Source organism: Frieseomelitta varia, unplaced genomic scaffold (genome assembly GCF_011392965.1).
Source record: "Frieseomelitta varia isolate USP_RPSP 00005682 unplaced genomic scaffold, Fvar_1.2 scaffold_217, whole genome shotgun sequence".
NCBI classification, from domain to species: domain Eukaryota; kingdom Metazoa; phylum Arthropoda; class Insecta; order Hymenoptera; family Apidae; genus Frieseomelitta; species Frieseomelitta varia.
In genome coordinates, this window is record NW_025109939.1 from 743,766 (window position 1) to 767,042 (window position 23,277).

Below are 23,277 nucleotides of genomic sequence, written 5' to 3' on the forward strand. Positions count from 1 at the left end.
ACGTGTCGAGGCATGTATTTCGCATCGGGCTCCGTGTCAGATCGTGTAGTTTTGTTAAATCTGACCTCACCGAATCCTCGATGACGGCCGAAGAACACGTTATCTGTCGAACGTTCTAACGTCACCGCGACGATCACGTCACGGCGATATCTTTGCGTTTATCGAGTCAAACGGATTACCTTAACGGGCGATATTTTCTCGTAGTTTTCGCTCGTTTCGGTGGTAAACGCGGGAGATGGTGATTCTGGAGGGGACGAACGTGAAAGGACACGGATGTAGGTCGGCTCGCGACGACAATAGCGCATCGGGTGTGAGTTTATATTAGTTTCGTTGTTGAACGAACCATCGTTCCGATGGATTCTTTGGAAATACCGCCGTAGACTGGGAGGGCGTGCACCGAACAAACTCGTCGATCGACTACGACTTCGGAGTTAAGGGTGGCGAGGTGATGACCAATTTGACTGGACGTCGAGTTACCGACGTCACTCGAAGTCCATTTCAGCCGAGTGAGGTAGTAGAATTTGCATAGAATGCTCCGTCTTGTTGACTCGGTAAGTCGAACTATCAGTGTGGATTAGTTCTCGAGTAGCTTCCGATAAATTACGTTCTCGTCGAGTCGATCCCCTGCCATGCGAGAGCAAACAGGAACAAATTTACCAACATCCGTACGGGGTACGTAAATTCCTGAAGAGGCTTTCGTTCGATCTCTCTTTGGCAAGTTGCATTGAACACAAGGGGATTCCAAATCAAAAGTTTCACGATCTTAGAAATGAGTGTCCCTCAACACTGAAGAATTGAATTCAGTCCGGTACTTTCATTTCGTGAGCAGTGATCTTGAGAATGATCTTGAGAAAACTCGTTAGTTGAAAAGATGATTGCTAAAAGGAATTCCTACAACTGAAGACCAATTTGAGAGAAAGAGATGTGTTTGATGAGAAACAAACCACTGAAAAATGAAAATGAAAACGAGACAGTATGTTGGAGATTGAAAATTATCTACGTTGTATCCCGTCAAATATTTCTTCCCGTCACGAGTCATGCATTAGTTGTTACTTTCAACTTTTAGAAATCAAACGAATTTGAACAGATTAATTTATTATTATGTAAATACTTGTTATTAATAAATATAAATATTTATTAGCCAAAGCGTTTAACGGTTAAGGACACGTATTCTTATAATAATATCAAGATTGGCAGATATAAATCTGGAGCATATCATACGCAACATCGTATAATGAAAAGGAATAAAAAATTCTTTGGCAACATGTGCTCTTATAATTAGACTGCAGATTTTTATGCATTATTTTATGAAAAATTTCGAGGTACAAGAATACACGCAACGCGCATGATATGTAAAAATATGCAAAATATTCAACGAAGATGCGAATAATTATAGTAATACGTAGAAAGAACAATTTGTTATTTAAATTTAATTCGTTTAATTACGTTCATAACAATTTAAAAGTGCATGAAAATCCGCAGTCTATTTACAAAAACATCAAAGTTAGCAGAGAGATGTACACATAAATTACGAGGATATTACACGCAGCATCCTACTAAATTTATATTTCATCAAGGTAAATTTGTATTACGTAGTAGTATCTAAAAATAACGGACTTTCAGATAGCATGTAAAAATTCTTGGACAAAGTTGAACGATATGTTAACGTGCATGTAACGTTAAATTGGTAAAAGAGGTTTGAAAGTCATTGGTATAGGCACACGTTCATCTTTTCAAAGATAATTCGGACGTTCGTTTGCATGAAAGCGGATATATATATATATATATACACACATTCCTCTATTCAACTACCAGTCGAGGAACGAGACGAGAGGAGAATCATTGAAACCTCTGATCGGCAATTGGTCCTTTGCGTCGCGCGTATGGTCTCCGAGGGTCTGGCGTGTTTAACATCGTAGCGCAGTCGATATTCCGAGATTTCCCCCGGGGGAGGGTGCAGCTTAAACACTCTCCACTTTAAAATCCATTTCTACCGTATCGCACATTGTCCATGATCGAATTCTCTTCCACGTTCCGTCTCTTCGTTCCTTTTTCTCTTCTCGTTCACTCTGCTTCTCTACATTCCTTCTCTCTTCGAATGCTCCTCGGTGCCTTCTCTTCATTTCCCTTGACGAAGTCTCGTCGACACCGCCTTGTCTGTTCATCTCGTCGTACGTCTCGGATTTTATCTCAGGTGTAATCATCGTCGGGTCACCGAGTTACGTTTGCTCAACGACGCGGAGAGCCGTGGCACGAGTTGCACGTACTCGTTAAAAGCGTCTCGGTGATCTTCACCGAGGGTGAAAATCTCGCAGTTCGGGAGAACTTTGACGGCCAGTAATCGCGTCGAAGATACGACCAATGATTCTCCGGTGGGCTAAGCGAAAGTTGGCCGGCAAGAGAGAGAAAGAGCGACAGTCTGACGACTCGTCGAGGTAGTTCCGGTGAAAACGATTAATGAACGACCGAGATATTGAACCTCGTGAAACCTCGTGCAGCCTCGTAATGCCAGAGCTGTCCCAGCTCGTCCACTGATCGTTTTAATCGATCCTCCTCCGGCCGATTCCGCTTCTTTTCCTCGCCGCCCGAAAGACGAATTCGAGACGACGGAAGTTCGTTTTATCTCTTCCGAGTAATTCCGCTTGTGCAGCAGGCTCTTAACCTCCCTTGAAGTCAATGATATTTCATCAGTGTGCTCTGACCGAGGGAATGAAAAATACTCGCTATAGAGGATTTTGATCGGCAATAGGTCAATAATTGGACCGAGAGGCAAGCTTAATTGCATAAATAAAATCCTGACTTCTTTATACTATTGGAGGGACGACTGAGACGAAAATTGACGAATTTTGCTCGACCTGCTTTCTATTTCTGCGTTTGCAAAATTGTTTGCTAATTATTTGCTGTTTCGTTGCGCACCTTGTTGATATGCACGTAAAAATTTTGTAATTTAAAAACGCGTCCGAGAAAGAGCTGTTGCTTGCGTCAGCTGCATATTATACTAGCGCACACATATGTACGTTTGCAATCGCGCGCTGAATATTTACGTGAAACACGTACGCCTGAGGTAGAAGTCTAATCGTACAATGTACCTCTTCGTGGTGTATCTTTGATTATTCCAAGCGGTATTTTTCATTCAAAAAAATGAATACACCGACGAATAGGAATCGTATCTCAAATTTCAAGAGGTCATAAATAAAACAATTGTTTAATATCCATAGAGACGTTTGAACTCGTGAAAATTTCGAAAAGTAAAGATTTGTAACATTTGATTTACAGAAATTTTTTCTAAAACTTTTTCATTAGAGAAAGATTCTGAGAGCAGGAGGCTTTAGTTTTTAAAATGAGTCCAGGCAGAATGTTGCACCACTGTTTATTACAAAATTCAAAGCTCGACAGTTATTCAGTAATAATTTAGAGACCTCTTTCAATTCTGTGAAGTAGAAAAGGAAATAGTGTTGGGAGGAGAGGAGAGCTTCAATGGTGGATATTACTTTATAAACTTTATATTTCACAGCCTCATAAACGTGGCTGATCGAAACATAATCCAATTAATGTGTCAAATTTCCGGGACCGTCCATTTCAGGGTTGATATTCACTAATCGCAGATTGAATGGAAACTAAAATTTGATAGCCAAGTGATCGTCACATTCATTGAGACCGTGATAACGTTTCAAGCTCGTGAACGAGCTTTTTCACAGATCGAACGAACAGTGTTCGCTGTTCCAGTGTCGACACTGCCGACGAATATGGACACGAATATGATATTATGGTCTCAATGAATTTGACGATCACTTCGCTGTCTAGCTTTCATTTTATCTGCGATTGGTGAACGTCAACTATACTTCAAGAAATATGTTTCAATGAATTGCTAGTTAAACCTGTTTCATCGGGAACGTTTCTTTCTTTAAACATTTTTTTTTTTTTTTTTTTTTTGTCAACGCTTCCTTTTCTTGTCAGTCTTTTTTTATTATACTTTCTTCTTTTTTTTTACTTATTTGTATACTTGCTGTATACTTGCTGATATAACCAACAGGCTTTCCTCCAAACATACTTTTGTGTATCGAAATTTTCGTATGCATGCGAACATGCGATCTACAATGCAATTCTGCAATTGTTCGCAAGCTGTTCGCGAATTATTCATAAGCCCCAACGTGGATACTATATTTCTACTATTTGTGAATAGCTTGCGAACAGCTTCAACCATATTCGATCTTGTAAATAGGATTTTTGATGTCTCTGAACGTCTCCTGAACATACAGCGATCGCTGTAATCTGCCTTTTGCAAAGATAATCACACTGTTAAGACCAACGGTACATACCGTTTATGACATGAACGTGCTTCAGAGATAGTTTGTCGGATTGGAGATTTTTACACGTCCCTCGCATCTCTCACGCGTGAACAATTTAGAGAATTTACAACCTGGTCTTTGATAAATTTCACTTAGTTTCTAAATTTCACTAGTTTACATTCTGGTGCTAATAATTGCCATGCTATAAATTAGAAGTATCGTGCGGGAATCGTTTCATACCTGCCATCTCACGAAGTCCAGTCTCATGGAATGGTAACGAGATATTCTGGGAATCTTCCACATAATTCCTCATTGTTCATAACATGTTTAACAGCGTGAACGGGGCATATCGGTTGTTCTAATCAAACACTCTGCGATCTAGCAATGAACGTCACATAAAAACGTCGTCATACCCGTGCTCGTCAGTGACGTGCTCGTTTTCGATTAGACCACCCCTCGCGACGAGGATTCGCGACCTCTATTTCCTTTTGAAAGTTGGCGATTAAAAGAAAAAAAAAAAAAAAAGGATGGCGAGGGTCGACAGGGAACAGGGCATAGGTCGGGGTTACCCGACGAGAAAGAGCAAACATTGCCATTGCGGAGCGTTCTCGAGGGCTCCATTCGACGAACCTTTTCACCAGCCTGTTTCGATTTCGTTGGTGAAACGTCATCGAGTGACCTCGGGTTCGTTCCCTTTTAGCCGGGAATTCTATCGCCACCGGCCGCCGCTGCAGTTTGGCGAGAGAACCTTGATGGTAATAATTAACGTGCTCATCATCGTGCCGCAAGGACACGCGAACGGATCTCGTGACGGATAGACGCGCGCGCGGCGCTCTTGTGTACGCCGCTGAAAGGGCTCCGGGTCGACGTTGACGCGAACGTGCATTTACGACGAGATCCGCGCTGACAATGCGCGCAGGAAGCTGCATGCATAGAGCCGGGATGCCGAGTGACGCGATTAAGTGACACGCGGACGCGATATTCCGAAAGTATCGCGACAGTATCGAAGACCATCTTTCATCGTTGTTGCTGTTCCCTTCAAACGTCGACTGAAAAGATTTTGCGTACTTTGCGTGAATGTAAGGCTAGGACTATACTTTATATAGACTATACTACACGCTCGTGAAACCGACTTGAAACGTACATACTTTTCGACTATCAATATCACTAGAGACTATCGATTTCCTCCTGTTTCGCTGATATCTCCAAATAAAAGTCCACACTGTTAAGTTACTTATACTTTGCTCTCAAGACAATTACATACATTCTTTCAGAAACAAAATTTATTTTCAAGTTGCTCATGACTGTCAGAATTATGCGATCTTTCATTGATTGAATGAGCGAATAAAAAGGAATATAATATAAAAATTTAGAATATAAAATTTTAATAATATAAAAATTTCAATAAAAAGGAAAGCTGAGTCCGATAAAAAAAAATTTCGGCAGGTTAAAATTTGTGTTACATTTAATTTTTCAATGTATGAAGTTAAAAGAAATATTAATAATTCGTAACTTATAACTGAATTGCGGATTTTTATACAAATTCACATTTTTAAGAACAACGGGCTCTGAAAACTGTTTCAAAGCCGAAAGTGTTATAGAAAGCGTTACACTTTGGATATTTTATGCACTGTATTTCATATTTCATACGTTTTGTGCAATTTCGCAATTTCTGTAAATACATAAAAAATCCGCAGTCTGCTTATAATTACACGATGGTATATACACATATACACGCGTGCCAGTTTCGAAATTTCATCATTTTTCTCTAACCGTATTCACTTCGCCGCTACACTCGAAAAATCATACGAATTGATTGGCGATAACGTGTCCACACTATCGTTTCAATTCTGAATAAGTTTAATTTCATTCCAGCAAAATATTATTTTCCAAGGACCGCTGCCAGAACGCGATCGAACTGATTGTGAGATTGGAGTGTTGCTCGTAATGTGAACACATACAATCTAAATAATAATATTTCGTCCAATAATATTTCAACCAAGAGCAAATCGATAGCGTGAAAACCGAGATTAATTCAGAGCGGGAGTTTTTTTTTTTTATTTCTGCGAACCTTTACCTTTGACAGCTATGCGCATGAACGTAGCACCCGAAAAAAATTGTATTTAAGCTGAAGAAAAACACTGCACCAAGTTGATAAGGTTTCAGAAAAAGAAAGTATAAGAATTCTGTAGAAAATGACGATTACAGAATTTAAAGAGAAACGTGTTAAGAAATAAAGGGAGAATGAATTAATGATTTAAATCAACAACGCTGTATTATTGTTTGGTAAAATAAAGGTTAAAAATTAGACCAATACGTATATACGTGTATTTAGAATGAAAAGTTTAACTGAACGAATAATAATGAAAAATAATTTGACACTGCCACGTCACATTTACATACATGATGCTCTCAGGCAAAGCACAAGAGAATTTTCATTATTCTGAGCGTATAAAGACAGAGTAATAAAAAACATGGTTATATAAGATCATTGCCTTTATTCATAGTGCTTTTCTCTTGCTGACGGCCACGCGTGGCCATCGTGCGCCCTTGGTGCAATCTCGATAACTATATTTTGTATATTTTGTCGCAAGTATCAATAGAAATCGTTAGATATAGAGAAGACGCTTCTTCATTCTTCAAAATAGGTCCTTCAATGGACCTAGTCACGGAAAAAATATTATCAACGTTTTTAAACATGATAAAGAATTTTCAAAAAAAAAAATCCACGATACGATACAAAAATCATTATTGAAAAAGAGACTGTTAAATAATAGAAGCTTTAAAACGAGATCAAGTGGATTGTCATACGTACAAGTTTTCTCTTACAAAGTTACAATAGTTCAAATTGTCGACAATTTTTCATCGTTACTGTGCTACTCTTCACTGGAGTACACATATGTACGTGAAAGAAAAGCTTCTATTCGTGTCTAACAGTTCAGATCTTGGAGTAAGCGTTCAAAGAACACTAACCACGGGAGGACTGTGTAATGCAATAGCTGACGCGTGAAGTGAGCGCGCGAATTCGAAAGGGGCGATCGATAAACGCTCGGCGAAATGTTTCAATTTTTGGAAGGCGAGGTTAATCAGCGGTGTAGGGTTGGTTTGGCGGAGTAGGCGATGGAATCGAGGCGGGTAGATTAAGAAGGGGAAAGGGCGTGAGGTCGTATCGCCGGGGAAATTTCGACGCGGTGCAAATTTTATGTCGGTGCCAACCGGACGGCGAACGAGCGGCCGTAATTGGATCGATATTACGGAGGCAACTTTATACACCGGTGGCCCTGCAATTTCAATTTTGAATAGCAATCGCCACTCGTTACGTGATACGAGAATACAAAAAGCACAGTCGAATTTTCACAATTGATCGAATCAGCTTTAGCCGTTGGTTGGAATCGAATCGGGCAACCGCGCTTGTTGCCGCATTGTCAAATTACCCGTGAACGCTCACCGATTTGACCTTTTTTTTTCTCCTCCCCCGCTGTACCCTCTGCCGCTACGTTCCATTCGATTCGAACGGTCCAATGCGTTGAGATTATTTGCCTGCCGGTCTTTCCCTTTGCCGCGCGACTAACGAAACGATTTACTACTTCGTTCTCGAATCCCCACGATAATAATAATAATAATAATGATAATGATAATGATAATAATGATAACGGGAACGGAACAGAAAATTTCCCTCGTCGTCCGTGACGCCTAGCACGAATTGTCTTTCGTTGGAGATTGCCACGTTGTTGCGGCCACACTCCGTTGGCCAGTGATTTGCATCGACGCTTGTACCGACACGCTAATTAATTTTCTCGTGTATCGAGACGACACACACCGGCGGATAAAGTTTATCGCGAGGCCGAGAGGTCAGAGACTGTCGTGTTGGATCACAGAGACGAAATTGACCACGGACTTTCGGCAATTTCACGGCGTGGCGTGCAAGTAATAAACTTACTTTCCTTCGTAATTGATTGGAGAGCACGTAAAAGGGAAACTCGGAACGTCGGCGATTGTTCGTAGCAAATAGCGCGCGCGCGCGAGCTTGATCGACGCCGTTGCCAGTGTTGGAGGAAGAATGGAAGGATCGAGAAGTTGGCCGATGAAATAATCCCTCCGTAGACGCGTACCGTCTCTTCTCTCGCGGTGACGATAATTTTTCTCCGTCAGTTACGTCGCCGAGCGTGAATAGAAAAAGTCGCGTCGCGTCGGGAATCGGAGACACGGGCCAATTAGCCGCGAGGAGAGTTTTGTTCGGTTCGAGAGATTCGGTTGAAGTAAGTTTTGCCCGGCATCGTGCAAAAAATACCCGATTCGCAGGATCGCGGAAAATGGCTGGAAATTTTATTCTGAGGGGAGTGAAAAAGCTTTGGGTTTTGCTATCTGTGAAATTGACAAGAAGCTCGAGGCTCCTCAAACTCGCCGATGGCTGCGGCACCCTGCTCTAGTGTTAATCCACCTCGGTGATTTGGTATCAAGAAATATTGCAGTTCACTGGAAATAGTTGGACCGCGATTTTTGAGATTCCTATCGTATCGAGAATGGCGCCACTTATGTGGCGCGTAATGACCATAACGATAATGGGTCAGAGTAATATTAAAACTCTAGAGGAGCGGAGAATCGATCGCGAGCTGAACTCTCGCCTGCTAAATCTTATAAATAGACCGCGGATTTTTATGCATTTTAAAGTGCATAGAAAATTGCCGTATAATTTAATATATTTAATATTATTATAATTATAAATATTATAAATATTATTATAATTTAATATTATTACAACAATCAATCTCATTATAATATTATTGCGATACAATATAATTACATTACTATTATAATTATTCATTATTAATTAATTACACTCATATATCAATGCTACATTTCGATTATGTTGTTACATTTTAATAATTCATTACGCATTGCAAGAGAGTACTCGTTCCCACCCACCAAACCGCCAAAATTGAATTAAATCGACATTTCTGTCGATCGTGGCGAAGCCTATTGTCACCCGAATCGGCGAGAGCGACGGTTAAAGACGTCCAGCTGCGAGGAATATCCTGGCACGCGAGAAAAATAGGATGCCCTGTAAATCCGGGGGATTTCATTTGGCCTAGCGGTTGCCGTTCAACTTGTGCGTGCGTCGCCGATGACGGTGTCGGTCCGGGGATGGAAAGGAGCAAGGGATTACAGGGGCAGGAGATATTGGTCAATCCCACCGGCTCAGCGCTAATAACCGTGGAACACGAAGACGAGTTATGACAGGTGGTGTCGTGGGTCGTTCGGTACGGTGGAATTGCGTGGACGACATGTGCCATTGTTCGACGAACCCTCCTCCTCCTCTTCCTCTTCTCTTCCCTTCTTCGTCCCATCCTCTCGTTCCCTTCGCCTCGTATACGCGTCCCTGTACTCCCCTATGCGTCTTCTGTTAGCGCATCCCGGCTGCAATCCCGGTCGAAGGTGCTGACGGTTTTCCAGCCAACTCGCTCCTCTCGCGTAACATCCTGAATCCACATTATGACGCAATCATACGTCGTACGTCCATCCTGCGGCAAATGAAAGCACACTGCGCGGAATAACATCGGCATTAAAGGGGAAATGTAGTTGTAAACGATGGCGAATCGTAGTACTCTGTTTTACGAACGAGTGTCGTAAGAGAGCCTGATCTCGCCGAATCGGAGAGATATTTTTTATTACGATCGAGCAGCACCTCGATGCTCGTTTCGCGGCGAAATCACGAGAGGTGCTTTCAGTCTGAGCTTCGACTTGGAAACTTTTTTGATTTGAATTTATTCTTAATTTCTTCTTCTTGAATTCTTTCTTAATTATTATTCTTTATTCGTTTAAGTGTCAATACAGAATATGTTCAACAGTTATATGCAAGCAATAATTATAATAATCACATATAAAATTACAGAAGACAGAACCAAAAATAAGCTGGCTCGATTACTATCCGAGCTGCTTCTAATTCTGATATCACTGCGAGGTTTCGTATGAGTTTTGAAAATGGCACATATAAAATATCGAAATTACAGCATTTTTCACAACGTTTGAAAAACGTAAAGATAATTCTTTTACCTTTCACCTCCACCTTTTCAATCGCACATTTAAAAATATAATAAATTTGCAATAATACAATCCGCAGTCTAGCCAGGGACACTCGATCATCGTTTCGAACGAGAAAAAGAAAAAAAAAAAAAGAATCGCGCTTATCGTTAAGCTGCGAACGCGATTATAATCACGGTTCAATTTCTGCGGCCGGATTTTCGTCGTTTCCCGAAAATGCGCCGGCGGTCGTTTGATCATGGCTGTCGGTAATCCATGCGGCGCCTCAAAGCGACATAATTATTATCCCTCTGTTCGAAGTTTCCGTTGAAAGCCCCCGAATCGGGAACTCCTCTGCCAGGAAGCGAGCTAAAATCGATCGGATCGGGTGGGCCGCATCCGAGCACGTATTCCGCTAATCGATTCGATTCATGCGTCCCCTGCACGGAATTTCAATTAGCCCCCGGAAGAATACTCGAGGTCGTACGCGATAATAACGACGTAAGCGTACGCCGGAGGGAGGCCTGTAGACACAAGCGGATAGACAAGCCTCCTCGAACGAGAACGCGCGACGCCGTGTGTACATACATACGTTGCTGGAACGTTAACGTGCCGATGGTTTTCCAGGTGATGATAGCGGCACGCTGCGGAGGCTAAAAAGGTGGCTGTCACGGCGGTGGCTGAAGAAGTGGCGAGGTTGGTGAAAATCGGCGCCGGGAGCGGTCGATCCGGGCAGCAGCGGTAGTGGTGGCGGAACGGCAGGGGTAGGTGCCTCGTTTATTTCGAAAGCGGCATCGGTCACTCAACAGTAGTGAAAAATGACGATTCGTCTGTGCGAGATTATTCATACTGCGAGAAATATGAGTGTCCGGGGTGACGGATACACGCAAGCATCGATTTCTCTTAGACAAACCCTTGAGTATCTCGATTTCAAGAACAGAGCGACGTGCCAAAGTTCATTCAAAATAAACAGCTCGATTCTTTTCCACTATCGGCCGAACGACGATCCCTCGTGACCGTGCAATAGTTGCGTTATTCAATGAGGAACATGACTGAACCGCTTCATCTATTTTAGTGATTCTTGAATTTGTCATTTGTGCCGGGCGAGCCATCTGAAACTAGTAGTTGAAATATTCTCGAAACGATTAATCGTGTCAAAAAAAGTTGAATGGTCTTATAATTATTATCTTTTGATAAGGTCAAGTTTCAAACGAAATCGTGTGTCTTTTAATACATTCAACAAATCAATTCAGCTCGTCGTTCCCTATAAAAAAAATTACTAAACCACTTATATCGAAAAACCATTAGTTCAGGAGATATTTCAATTGAAACGTAAAACTTGTTCAAAAGTTGTATTTCTTTGCTCAATTTCATGTTCCCTTTAATTCTTTTTTTTTTTTTTCTTCTTTTTGTTTTATTCTGAAACGTTTAAGAAACGTTCCTCTCTTTATTTGCTAGCAGTTTGCTAAAATGAAATTATAAAGGAATTCGTGATTCAAAGCGAATCGATCGCGAGAATAACGGAATCGGTCGGTCGAGAGCCCCGTGCAACGTCTAATATCCCGATAGCTTGGTATGCGGCAACGAGTTCGCTTTGACTTCGAGGCGTAGCACGCCTCGTTTCCTCGTGGAGGTTAGACAGCGCGTTGGGCCAATCTCGAGACCGCGAGCGGACACGAACGAACGGAAGAAGACTGGCGTTGGTTAGCTGCCGGAGTTCCAGTCACAAGTAATCGAACGCTTATCGACTCGAGGAGTCGATTCTCTTCGCTCGCAATCAGAGTAATCGAGTGGCGTCGATAGGAATCGCGGATTGAACCGTTGGCGAATCGATGAAGGCATTATCTCACGGTATTATGCCGCTTTCGTGACCATATTGCTCGATAAACGAAGGAGCGAGAAAAGCAAGAGAAGAAAGAAAAAGAAAAAAAAAAAAAGGAAACGATCTCGACCGAGACGCACGGTTATCATTCGTTCGTGTTACGCGGCCTGGAATGAAGTAGTGCTCGCTCGGTGCAAATTGAAAATATCACGATCCGATAACAAGGGGAACCGTTTTCGCCCCTGTGCTATTTATCAGACGCATTGATTACCAGCTCGGGGAAACGTATAATTATATTCGAATACGCGATTAGAGAGCGTCGGCATAATTTATCGTTCTGTTTAATTGATACGCGATTTCACCTTTCTTCTTTCGTTTTTCCTATTGTTAATTAATCGATTGTCGCGCTTGCACGCCGATTCGATCTTGTGCAGCTACGCCGTGGCGTCTCGAGGGGATAAGATTGCGGGAAATTTTAGGCACGCCGTATACACAATGATCGAGATATTCACTTCGATGCAACATCGTGTTCAACGGTCTGTTAGCTCGGTTAATCTTTCGCGATCCGGGATACAGATATCGGAAGATATACAACCAATTTTTCGTTGAACCTTCAAGTGAAGTGGTAGGTGATTATAATTTGCGTTGCGTTACAAAAATTTAACTTATTCCATTCTATTCCATTTGTTATATTTTATTTTTACATTTTTATTTCACACTTTCTTCCGATAGAGATTAATAATAATAAAATCTCAAAATTAAGCAGACATCAATTTTTATGGTATCACTCAGTATGGAACACTCAGGATTAATGTTTGTAATAAAATATTTATAACATGTATTCTGTCTAAAAAAAAACTTCAACAAGAATACAACACTCTGCAGAGTCTTGAGCCATCTAATTATTACAATATCAGTTATTCTTTTTATCAATAACTCTATTTATTAAAATTAAATTAAATTAGATTCATTCGAATTACATTTTCAACAATTTTTTTGTTTGATTTTATTTTGTTAAACTTTTACGTATCTTATTTCGTATTCTAATAAAGTGTCCAGATACAATGCTGGTATCCATTTACGGAGCCGAGGAGAATAGCAGGATTAAGTAGAAATGAGCAGATCGTGCGAGCTAAGGCTTTGAAAACGTGGTTTCAAAATGAAACCCCGTCGGGTCAAAAAGGATTAACCCCGCGCACCGACGAATCGAGCGTATGTAGATCAGCACGGAAACAACACCGAGGCTCGCTGAGGTAGTTACGCGAGTTTGCTTCTCCGCGAAAGAATATTCGCATAAAGCTGAATAATTCCCCGTTGCGGTCGAAGGGTTGGCCTACACCTTCAATTATTCACACTTGGTCCCCGGCGAATCTCGGGCTGTCTAACCTAACTTACGGGCTCGTTTATGATTTACAGGTACTATGGGAGCGGGGGTATGGGGGGCGGAGGAGGGCTACAAGCCACGGACCTCCGGCGAAGGCTCGAGTCCCGGTGTTCAGGAAGCGCTTGTCCCCAGAGTCCTCGTTTCTTAAGACACGATGGCTCCCAAGTATCCGAGGGGAGCACCCGTGGCCAGGAAGAAAGGTAAACCCTGCCTCTTTCCTTTGACAACCCTAACTTTCTATCTTCGCACGATGCTCTTAACCTCTGCGGTACGGGATTTGCCAGCCGTATGCAAGTTCGTTTACTGTCCACAGCAAGTGCAAAGCAACGTGTAATATATGTTCTGTGATATTAAATTGTTAGAGAAATAAGTATTGATGTAATTTTAACAAATTGCTGAAGTTCAATCAGAAAGTTAAAAAAATTGTGTTGTTGAATTGTTGAATAACCATAACGTACAGTATCTAATGTTACTAGCGATACAACCTTTAATTGGAGAATTAAAATTGAAAATTAAAGAACTAACGGATTTAAGTAAAATTTTATGCACTAAAAAAATTTTCAATACGTATGTCGTTTCAAACGATAGTCACTTCTAAAAAAAAAAAGAATGTATAAAATCCGTGTGGCGTTAATCACTTAAAAAATATTAATAAAAATAGAAACATTATCGGTGATCACGATCGCAGTCGACATACTAATCGGTGGGATTGTTACTAATAAATTGCAAATGTTTATTAATTTATGTTAAAATTTTGCATATAATGTTCAAAATTATATATGAAATATTCGATCTATAATATCTGATTATACATAAAATAATTCCAATTTCTATTCTGCATCTCATTTTTTAATCACGTTCACAAAAATCTGCGCGAACGTTCACAAATTAGTTGGAGAAGAGAATTGTAAAAACGGATAAATGGAAAACATAAACGGTGCTCTGCATAAAATTGTTCGATGAATTTTCTATAATTTTAATCGATGATCGTTTGTTAATTTATTTTAATGGCTGTCGAGTTTAATCGATGATCGTGTACCGATGAGGTTAACACGTGAAAGCAGCGGCCTACAGGAACGGAAATCTTGGGAAATGAAATAATAAATTTCCAATTAAATCATTCGTGAACGAACGTTCGACCGGAAGAATTTCTAATTCCATCCTGTGGCACTCGAGTCCGCTCGAATCGACCTCGAGATCTCGTACAGCGTCTAATGCGGGATAAATTCGTTTTTCCGGTAGAGTTGACTTGCAAGCGACTCTCGCTTCCGGTCAACCGACGTGTACAGGTTCCCGGCCGTGTAGACGACAGGCGAACGAGGAAAATGGACAAGAGAAAGGTTCGAGGTGCTCGAACGGTGGATCCGGCGTAATCAGTTCGCTGTTTGGAAAGCTGCGACTCTTCGTTGGAAGACCTATCGACACGGAGGCTGAGAAAGAGAAAGGAGTCAATGGGAGAAGGCATCGGCTTCGATGGTGTCGCAGGGATTTCCGGTGGATCGCGGATGTGGCAACGAGGATCCTACTCCTCGGTATCGTCCTTTTCGTCACACCAGGTACGTTTCCTTTCTTTTCTTTCTTACGATAATAACGATATTCACCAGTGAATGAGAATACGGGAGTGAAAAGAAACGGAAAATGTAAAATATATGCGTCATGGCTCGAATGTACAATAATTTTTCGATCCTTGGGACAAAATAATCGCGCAACAACACATTTGCCTCTATACTTTTACAATCCTGAAGTCATTTTTTTTTTTTTTTTAATTTGCGATCTATGACAAAAATATCTGTCTCTATGTAAGAGACGAAAATTTAGACTTTAAAATAATATTAATGATAATAAAGTACTTACCAAGAACAAACAGTACTCACTCGACGCAAGATAAAGAAGAAAGTAATGTTAAATTAAAGGAGTCCACGATCACGCGATTCTCAATAGGTCACTTGACGTAGAAAAGTAGTCGAGATCGATGCATGAGAAATTCGCGAATGACAGAGGAATCGTGGAGACGACACGGTCGTCCTTGGTCGCCCCTTGAACCGGGCACGCGTTTGTTTCATTATCGTTTACCAGTTTCTCGAGTTGTACATTAATTAGCGAGGCTCGGTAATCAGAACAAGTCTACCGGGTCACGGTAATAGGTTTCCATCGTCTCTCAAGTACGATCGACCGATCGATCTTGAATTCAGCGTGGCGTGGTTGGATGCGCGTAGACCAGGCCCGTAATGACGTCGATTGAGATCGAGCGGAGAGTTTCCGTCGAGATACCTCTCGTAATTGGTAATACGTATTTGCGTCATAGCGTACAATTACGCGTGCATTCGGTCGTTCGCTCGTGTGTTCCGCCATCGAGCCTGAAGATTCTGTCGAACATCGAGCTGATTGATTTCTCGGGTTGGCTCGTGGAAACGACCGTTCACACTTGGCCCCACGTTCCGCTGTCTTTTCGCTTTTCTTTAGCTTTAGACGGTGCAATTGCCTTCGACGTTCCTTCGAAACCGTTCGTTCGCATCTTCTCGTCAAACCGAGAGGATCGTTTGTCACCGCGAGCGACGCGTCTCGCGACTCGTTGCAATTTCAAAAGAGTTGGCATACACGTCCTCGCGTGTCACTCAGCGGGGAGACAAATCTTCTTTCCATTAATGACGGGACAATCACTGCCGGTGACTAAACATTGTCACGAAAGAAAGGGGAAATGGCGATTCGTCGATCGATCGAACGAAAGAAACGTGAGAGAAACTCGCGACGATGGCGTTTTAACCGATTGAAGAGATAATTTCAACGAAACGAGAATGAGAGAAAGAGAGAGCACCGAGAGAAAACGATCGAACGAAAGAGCCTATATATCGCGTAACCGCGTTTTATTTACGACTGTTGCGGAGAAAGCATGAAAAGCCGCGGCGCATTTAAACGATTTACCGGAACGAGATGAATAAAGCGACGTCAATGCGTGCTCGTTCCAAAGGATGTTTCCACTCCCCTCTCTCCTCCCACCCCTGCCTCCTTTCTTTTTTTTTTTTTTTTAATTCGCGAGCATGCAGCGCAAGCGCCCTTCCCACGCTCGTTAGCTCCATCCGCGAAAACAATTTCATTAAAACTCCGGCTTCCCTTCTGGATAGCTTGTTCAACGCGAGCACACCGTGTCCTGCTAATGACGCGTACACGGAACTGAAAAAAAAAAAAGAACACGGTGAATCGATACGATTAAATCTCACTTTTCTCTCCCCTGTTTTCCGCCTATTCTTGAAAAAAAGCTTTCACTTCCCAAAGGGGGGAGTGGGAGAGTGGCTGATGATATATCTGCGTCGTTCCGGCGTCCAAGTTTACCAAGTTTTCTCGTTCGTAAAAGGAGGAGGATTATCGTGAAATTGACGGGCGGAGGGGGGGAGGGGGGAGGACGAACGAGGTGAAAAGAAGGGGAGGCACCGGGAGGAGGAGGAAGAGGTGGTAAAGAGGGAATATCGCGAGGAAAATTAGCGGAAAAGTTGTTTAATATAGAAAGTTGGGTAAGTCAGCCGGATGGGGACGCATGAAAGGCGACCCATTGTGATCGCCACTTGCACGGGTGTCTCGAGTGGGCCGAGTTGTCGTCTCGCCTAGCAACTTTCCCAGTTAATGCCCAGGTAATTTATTTATTTCCCAATTATTTTCCGCTGGACGTTCTCGGCGTTCGTGGCGCAGGTCGGTTGGCCGTGCGCGGAGTGCCCTTCAACTTCGCCGCCGCCAGTTTTTTAAATTGATTCCGTCGGACGGAATGGACTCGCCAGGCCGTGTAATTCCCGTGAAAAGACCTGAAAAGCCTCGCCGCTTAAGAAGAGAGCCTAATCCCTTCTCTGTCTCGCGTACGCGAACGAGCCTAGTCCCGCCGATAGGTTCGCGTGGTCAAAGGGAATTCGTGATGCCAGTCACCGCTCACGACCCACGCCAGTTATTTCCGTTATTTTCCTTAATTCCTCTCCGGATCGTCGTGGCTCGATCGGTCATAAATTCGGCCGGGCAATCACGTCGATTTCGAAGAGAGTCACGAACTCGAGCAGATAGCTCGGGCAGCCGGCATCGTGCGCAGATGCGTTGCGATTAAATTCCTCCGTAGATTGCCGGGGGCCGTGTAGGTCGGAGAGCGGCACATGGTTGCCATAAATTACGCGTACTCGAGGCATCCGCGCCAGTGTTGGCGGCCAGCGATTACGGTTTCTTCCTCGTACATACGTAGCTTTGCCTTTCGTAGCAGAGCAGATGGCAAGCGATGAAACGAGTTGTAAATGACGTTGTCCCTTCTTCGAGGGTGCGTTGCCCCTCCGCTAATGCCCGTTCCGCACGGCCGCTACGACACGTAGCAAAGCCACGCGAGACGCCGCTGGTCGATCGATCGAGCGAGCCGCGAGTGGAAAAAGAAAAAAAAGGAAAACGCCTCGCCTGTCGTCGTCTGGCGTTTTTTTCGAACGAGCGGCCTCGCGATTTCACCGCCGACTTTGTCGGCCGATGAACCTCGCTGAATCTTCGAATCGACGAGGGCGTTCATCCGCTTCCCGAATATATATATATATATATAACCGAGAGGCATCCAATTACGCTAAATAATTAAAACCTATACCCGAAGCGAAAGTTTACCGAGACGAGAGAATGCTCGTTAACTCTCGGTTAATTGCTTCGCCCTCGTCATCCTGGCTGTAGAAGTCTGCCACGTTCTCGCGTACGCTCCGAGCTTAACCCCGAGCGCGTCTAAACCGTTCGCAACCCTCGGCGCGATACGCCGATCGAGTGCCTCCTTAATTTCACGGCTCGTCGCTGACTGAAAATTTAGCAACGAAGATGAGAACGTTCTTACAGGCTTCCTTGTGTACACGAGATTCTGTCCGTCGTGCACGAACAACAAAACTGCTACTCGTATCTCGTTACGCGTGCCTTTACGTCGTCCTATCGTGTGTCGTGTGCGTGCCATCCACGCATACGAGTGGAAAGAGGGCTGGCTCGATGGATTCGACTACTTCGCAAACGGCGAAACGTCGTTGGAAATAAGAGACGTGGTCGTGTCGAGATGGGAACCTTTTCACTTTAGAATTCTCCTTTTCTCTCTCTCTCTCTCTCTCTCTCTCTCTCTCTCTCTCTCTTTCTTTCTCTCTCTCGTGGTTTCAAATCATTCACCGACGTTCATCGACGATCGTTTTCACTCGTGTCGCTGGCTGGGACGCGCGCGTTCTTTGTGAGACAGGCACAAGTAGAAACGGACGTGTACGGAACAGACAGCGCCACACGAGGACGAAGGGACTTTGTCGAAGATGCGACGCGTCGCGACGTTCTCCCGTGGCACTATACTGCTACGTGTAAATGCACGTGTGTATCGCTGCAGCGCGTCTGCGACGTGTCCGCGAGCAACGCCAACGTGCCAGTAATCCTGACAATAGGCAGAACGGGAGATAGAAGGAAAGCTCGAGTGGCGATCAAAGTCGCGCACTCGGCGGCGCCAAAGAGGAGGGCACTCCACCCACCGCTTTTCGAAACTAATCTTCGACTCTGCTCCCTTTTTTGCGCTTTGTTTGCTCCATTTATCCGCCCGTTTTTCCTCGCTCGCTTGCGCCCCATTCCCCCAACTTTTGCTCGCCGTCGCGTTGCTCAAACATTCGGCGAGAAGAGAGGCTGGTAGACTTTTACAGTCTCGGTCGTTCGCGAGAGCAGACGGCGGGTAATTCGCGGTTTACCAACGACTGGGAAAATCGGGAAGGATCAGACCGGTCTAGGCCGGGCGAGTCCTTTCTTTCCCTGGCTGTAATATCTCATCCTCCGGCGCGCAAGATGCACGTGCGCGCGCGAGATGGAGATTCCAGCGGCTGGCACAGGCCATTGTTACCGCGGACGAGGACAATTTTCACGTCGCTTTCACACTGCGGCGGCCGCTCTTTGGAAATTCTCATTTAGTTTTTTGGGCGAACGCCCGCCTCGAACGCTCTCGGCGCTGTACGCAGCTCCGCGGACTTTTCCTCGCTTTTCCTTCGTTAGGTGAAGCGGTGTAGCGAGCTGGTGTAAAAGGAACGAGGCAGAAACCCGTCGTCTAGACTCTCGTCGAACACCGTGTTTCGTTTCACCCTCCTCTTCGTTTCATTTTGTCCCGTTGCTCGCGTGATGAAGAGATTCCCATTTTTTTAACCAAGTCGTTTCGTCTCGATCGAGAAAGCTGCCGCTTTGAATTTCGCGTCGATCGCGGAAAGACATTAAGCCTCGCGGCTTCGTCGGCGTGAGTCACGAAGCTGTTTTTTCCAGCACGTTCGCGTGGTAAGAATTGAACGACGAGAGGCTATGAAAAAAGAAAAGGGAAAAGAGAAAAAACGGTTGCTCTGAACCACTACCAGCTAGGACTCGGTAATCGCGGTAATGGGACACAAATGCTTGTTGGGCGTTCCCTCCCGGTACAAATTATTATGCGCGATGCGTATGGCGCTTGATGTAAGAGGGTTGTTCCGTGGCCAGATCACGGGGGGTGAACGTGCCGCTCGTTTCGTACGATATCAATAACTTTGACAAGCGGTTATTAGCAATGCTGACGGCGTCACCGTTTCTGCTTATCGCGATCGATACGCTCGATCTCAACTTGTCCGCTGTAGCTTGACCGTTTTTTTTAACGCTTCGAGAAACATACGTGAGACGGAGTGTAGGTATTTCTTTGAGCGTTAGGAATTTGCGTATTTCTCGAAGGAGAAACGAGTGATAACGAGAAGGGGATGGGGTGGAGGGGCTCTGTTGAAGCGCGCATCCGCGCTTGGAACTTCCTGACGAGTCTACAAAGGTCGTAAATCTCCGATATTAACACTAGAACTATCGCCGACCAAAGCGTAAAAATTGTATCTGAGAAATTGGAGTGCAAGGAACAGCTTATGGCGCGATGAAGGACGTAGATTTTACAAAATAATCGCTCGAATCTGTAAAAACGCTATATTGTAAATCTGTAAAGCTGCTTTAGTCGCTACTAAATTATAAACTGGTCATATTTTGATCAGTTTGATAGTATAATATTATACGATACTAAGTATAATATAATATTATACTATACTTTTAAGTATACTAATTCTGTATTAAATATATAAATATATCATTTATTTCTAAAATGTATAAAATTAACATAAATTTGACGTTGCTCCATGTATAGTTTTTTAAATTTTATGTCTGTATTATGTCTTAATGTCCGTTTCTTATTATGTATCTTTCTTAATTTTATTTATTTTATCACTTCTAATGCAAAAAAAAATTTATTAGCGCGATTTTTAACTGCAAGGGTAGTGAATGGATTAGTCTGACTGTTAGAAATTCATGCAGGCAACGTGAAAAATGTCTGTCACTCTCAGGTATAACCCAAGCGGATGTAACGTACGCGGATCTCAAGCTACGACTATTAGCAGCAGCAAACCTTATAAAAGCGCTCTGTCTCGGAAAATACATACTGGGTACAAAGAAATTAAATTCTGGGATGTTTAAAATGACGTGGAAATATTTAATAACTTTATAAAACTTGTTGCTACGGGCCGGTGATCAAAATTTATTTCTGAAAAAGAATAAGTTTATATAAACGATAAAATATAAAACAATAATACATACAGTATGAAATTCTGATCCAATTTATTAGTATTTGAAGTAACTTTGGAATGAAACTATTAATGTTTGTCTCATGAATGAGAATAATATCGTGGGACAAGGATGAAAGAAGCCTAAAGTCTTTTCATCCTAATTCAATTCAACAATTTTTTCACTATATAGAACGTCAGATTAGTCTGTAATAATAAGAGGTTAAGTTAAAGCTTTCACTTTAATTTTATTTGAGAGAAAAGTTTATAATACATTTAATATTATTTATTTAAATACATATTTCGTGCGTCCTCTTATTACTCCATTAGGAATTATGAACCGTATCTGTTTTTCAATCCATCTCTTGCTTTACCTTCAATTTCTTTCTTCGTCGTTTTCACTTATTTCTGTGACTACTATATTAATCGATCTCACTTACTTATACTTGTCTATCTTCATCTCCCTTGTCTTATGATCCATTTGTGCTGTGTATCATCTTTCTGTACTTTCATACTATCCTTGTCTATCATTTAAACGCATATTATTCTTATACTTCATTGTTCTATCTGAAATTTTATATATTCATAACAGAAGATATATTTTTAGAAATTTGAATGATTTTCAGTAAAATGTATAAATAGAAACTTGTGTTCTTTGTTTCTTGTCCCTTGCACTTTAATTTCTCTGCTAGAAACTTTATACTTCAGTCATCGGTAGTTCCAATACTATTAACTATACGAATAAACCTTTGATGTATGATTGTTACTTAAATATTAAATATTTCATATTTAGAGAAAAGACAGATCGTTATGTTTATTTCGAAGTATGTAATAATGTATTTTAAGAGCATATTTTCTTGATAGAAGAGATTTATTTTTATATTTATATTTTTTTATCATCTATCTTCTCATATCGTATGATCATTTATTTTCTGTATAAATTTGGTATCTACCTGTATAAAATAAATAATTAGAAATTTAATTTAATTAAATTTCTAATTTCAAGTCTTCCGTACTATTAATTTTACGCTTACATATGTACAGGTCGAAGAAGTACAGAGACGAACATCTTAACTCTTTATGTCTGACATTTCTATTAAATTTTTGTGGAAGAGAAAATTAAATTTTCTAACAATTTCACGTACAATGGTGCTTTCCTTTGAACCACTACTTTCTGAATATTTCATCATTTGAATGTTATATTACCAGAATACCTAGTATAGATGAACTTCTAGCTACTAGATATTTTGTTCTGATAATATAAATAAAAATATTCGAATATTAATATATTCAAAGAATAGAGATTTATACAAAGGAAACTGCTTTTATTACGTTTATATATAGTAAACTGAAAGAAATAAAAAATAATACACAAAGCAACAACGTTACGCTCTTTTACCATTTATAAATAATTTATAAATGTTCGATTTACATATATACTATAAAGAATTATTGTCACATTAAAATAATGCAAGCGTTACACATATAAAACAGTATTTGAAAGTATTCTCGGGATATCTCCGCGAGTTTAATCTGTCAGTAGATTCTTAATCAACATTTTTTATATTTCAGCTCTTTAGTAACTGTACGAGGAATAACAATCATGATGTTATTCCTCGTTCGTTGATCGATCGCGTGAAATCGCAACGCGAGGCTCCTTGCGCGTTCGTTTACTTTATTCCATCAAACCATGAAAGATGTATCGCGACGGCCTTTGTCGCGCGTAGCAAGAGCGATGCGGAAAACGGGTCGTATTCGTGGGCAACGTGATTCAAAGAGAATAAATATCAAAGTCGTATCCATTATTCGAATGGATCGCATAACGCGGTGGCAGCTCGACGCGAGTTGCGTTCACTTTCCACGGTGTCGCAACTTCGATCTTGATCTTTTTTGCAATCGTTTCTACAAATCTTTTCACGCAATTTTCTATTGCAAGATTTTAAATAGATGGGCGATTCAGTATGATTTGTATCTACAATTAGCTGCATAGTTTTTGAAAGATTGTTTGAGATGGTTTTGCACGAAAGTTGTAGGTAGAGCCAAAATATTTTCGATCAGGATTAATTGTAGTCATCCTCGTTAATAAATTTTTGGCCAGGTTGTAAATTCTTTTATTAATAATTAATAGACTATATTTCCATTCGTACTGGTAGATGTTTGATTTCGTTACTTCTGGTGATTTTATATTCTCTATGTAACATCATA

The 23,277-nt window shown here is 41.9% G+C and overlaps 1 protein-coding gene across 18 annotated transcripts in view; it reads left to right on the forward strand.

Moving 5' to 3' along the window:
- LOC122527421 (protein turtle-like) overlaps window positions 1-23,277 on the forward strand; it is a 235,210-nt gene that overhangs the window by 143,572 nt on the left and 68,361 nt on the right. For 17 of the 18 annotated variants that reach the window (XR_006306341.1, XR_006306340.1, XM_043651603.1 and 14 more), the window contains 3 exons: window positions 10,938-11,074; window positions 13,549-13,716; window positions 14,759-15,072. Coding sequence is in view for 15 of the 18 variants with exons in the window: in XM_043651603.1 (XP_043507538.1) it covers window positions 13,568-13,716; window positions 14,759-15,072 (463 nt within the window). In the remaining 3 variants the exon portion in view is untranslated. Of the gene's footprint in view, window positions 1-10,937; window positions 11,075-13,548; window positions 13,717-14,758; window positions 15,073-23,277 lie in introns of those variants that run through there. The other variant, XM_043651605.1, reaches the window with a different exon arrangement.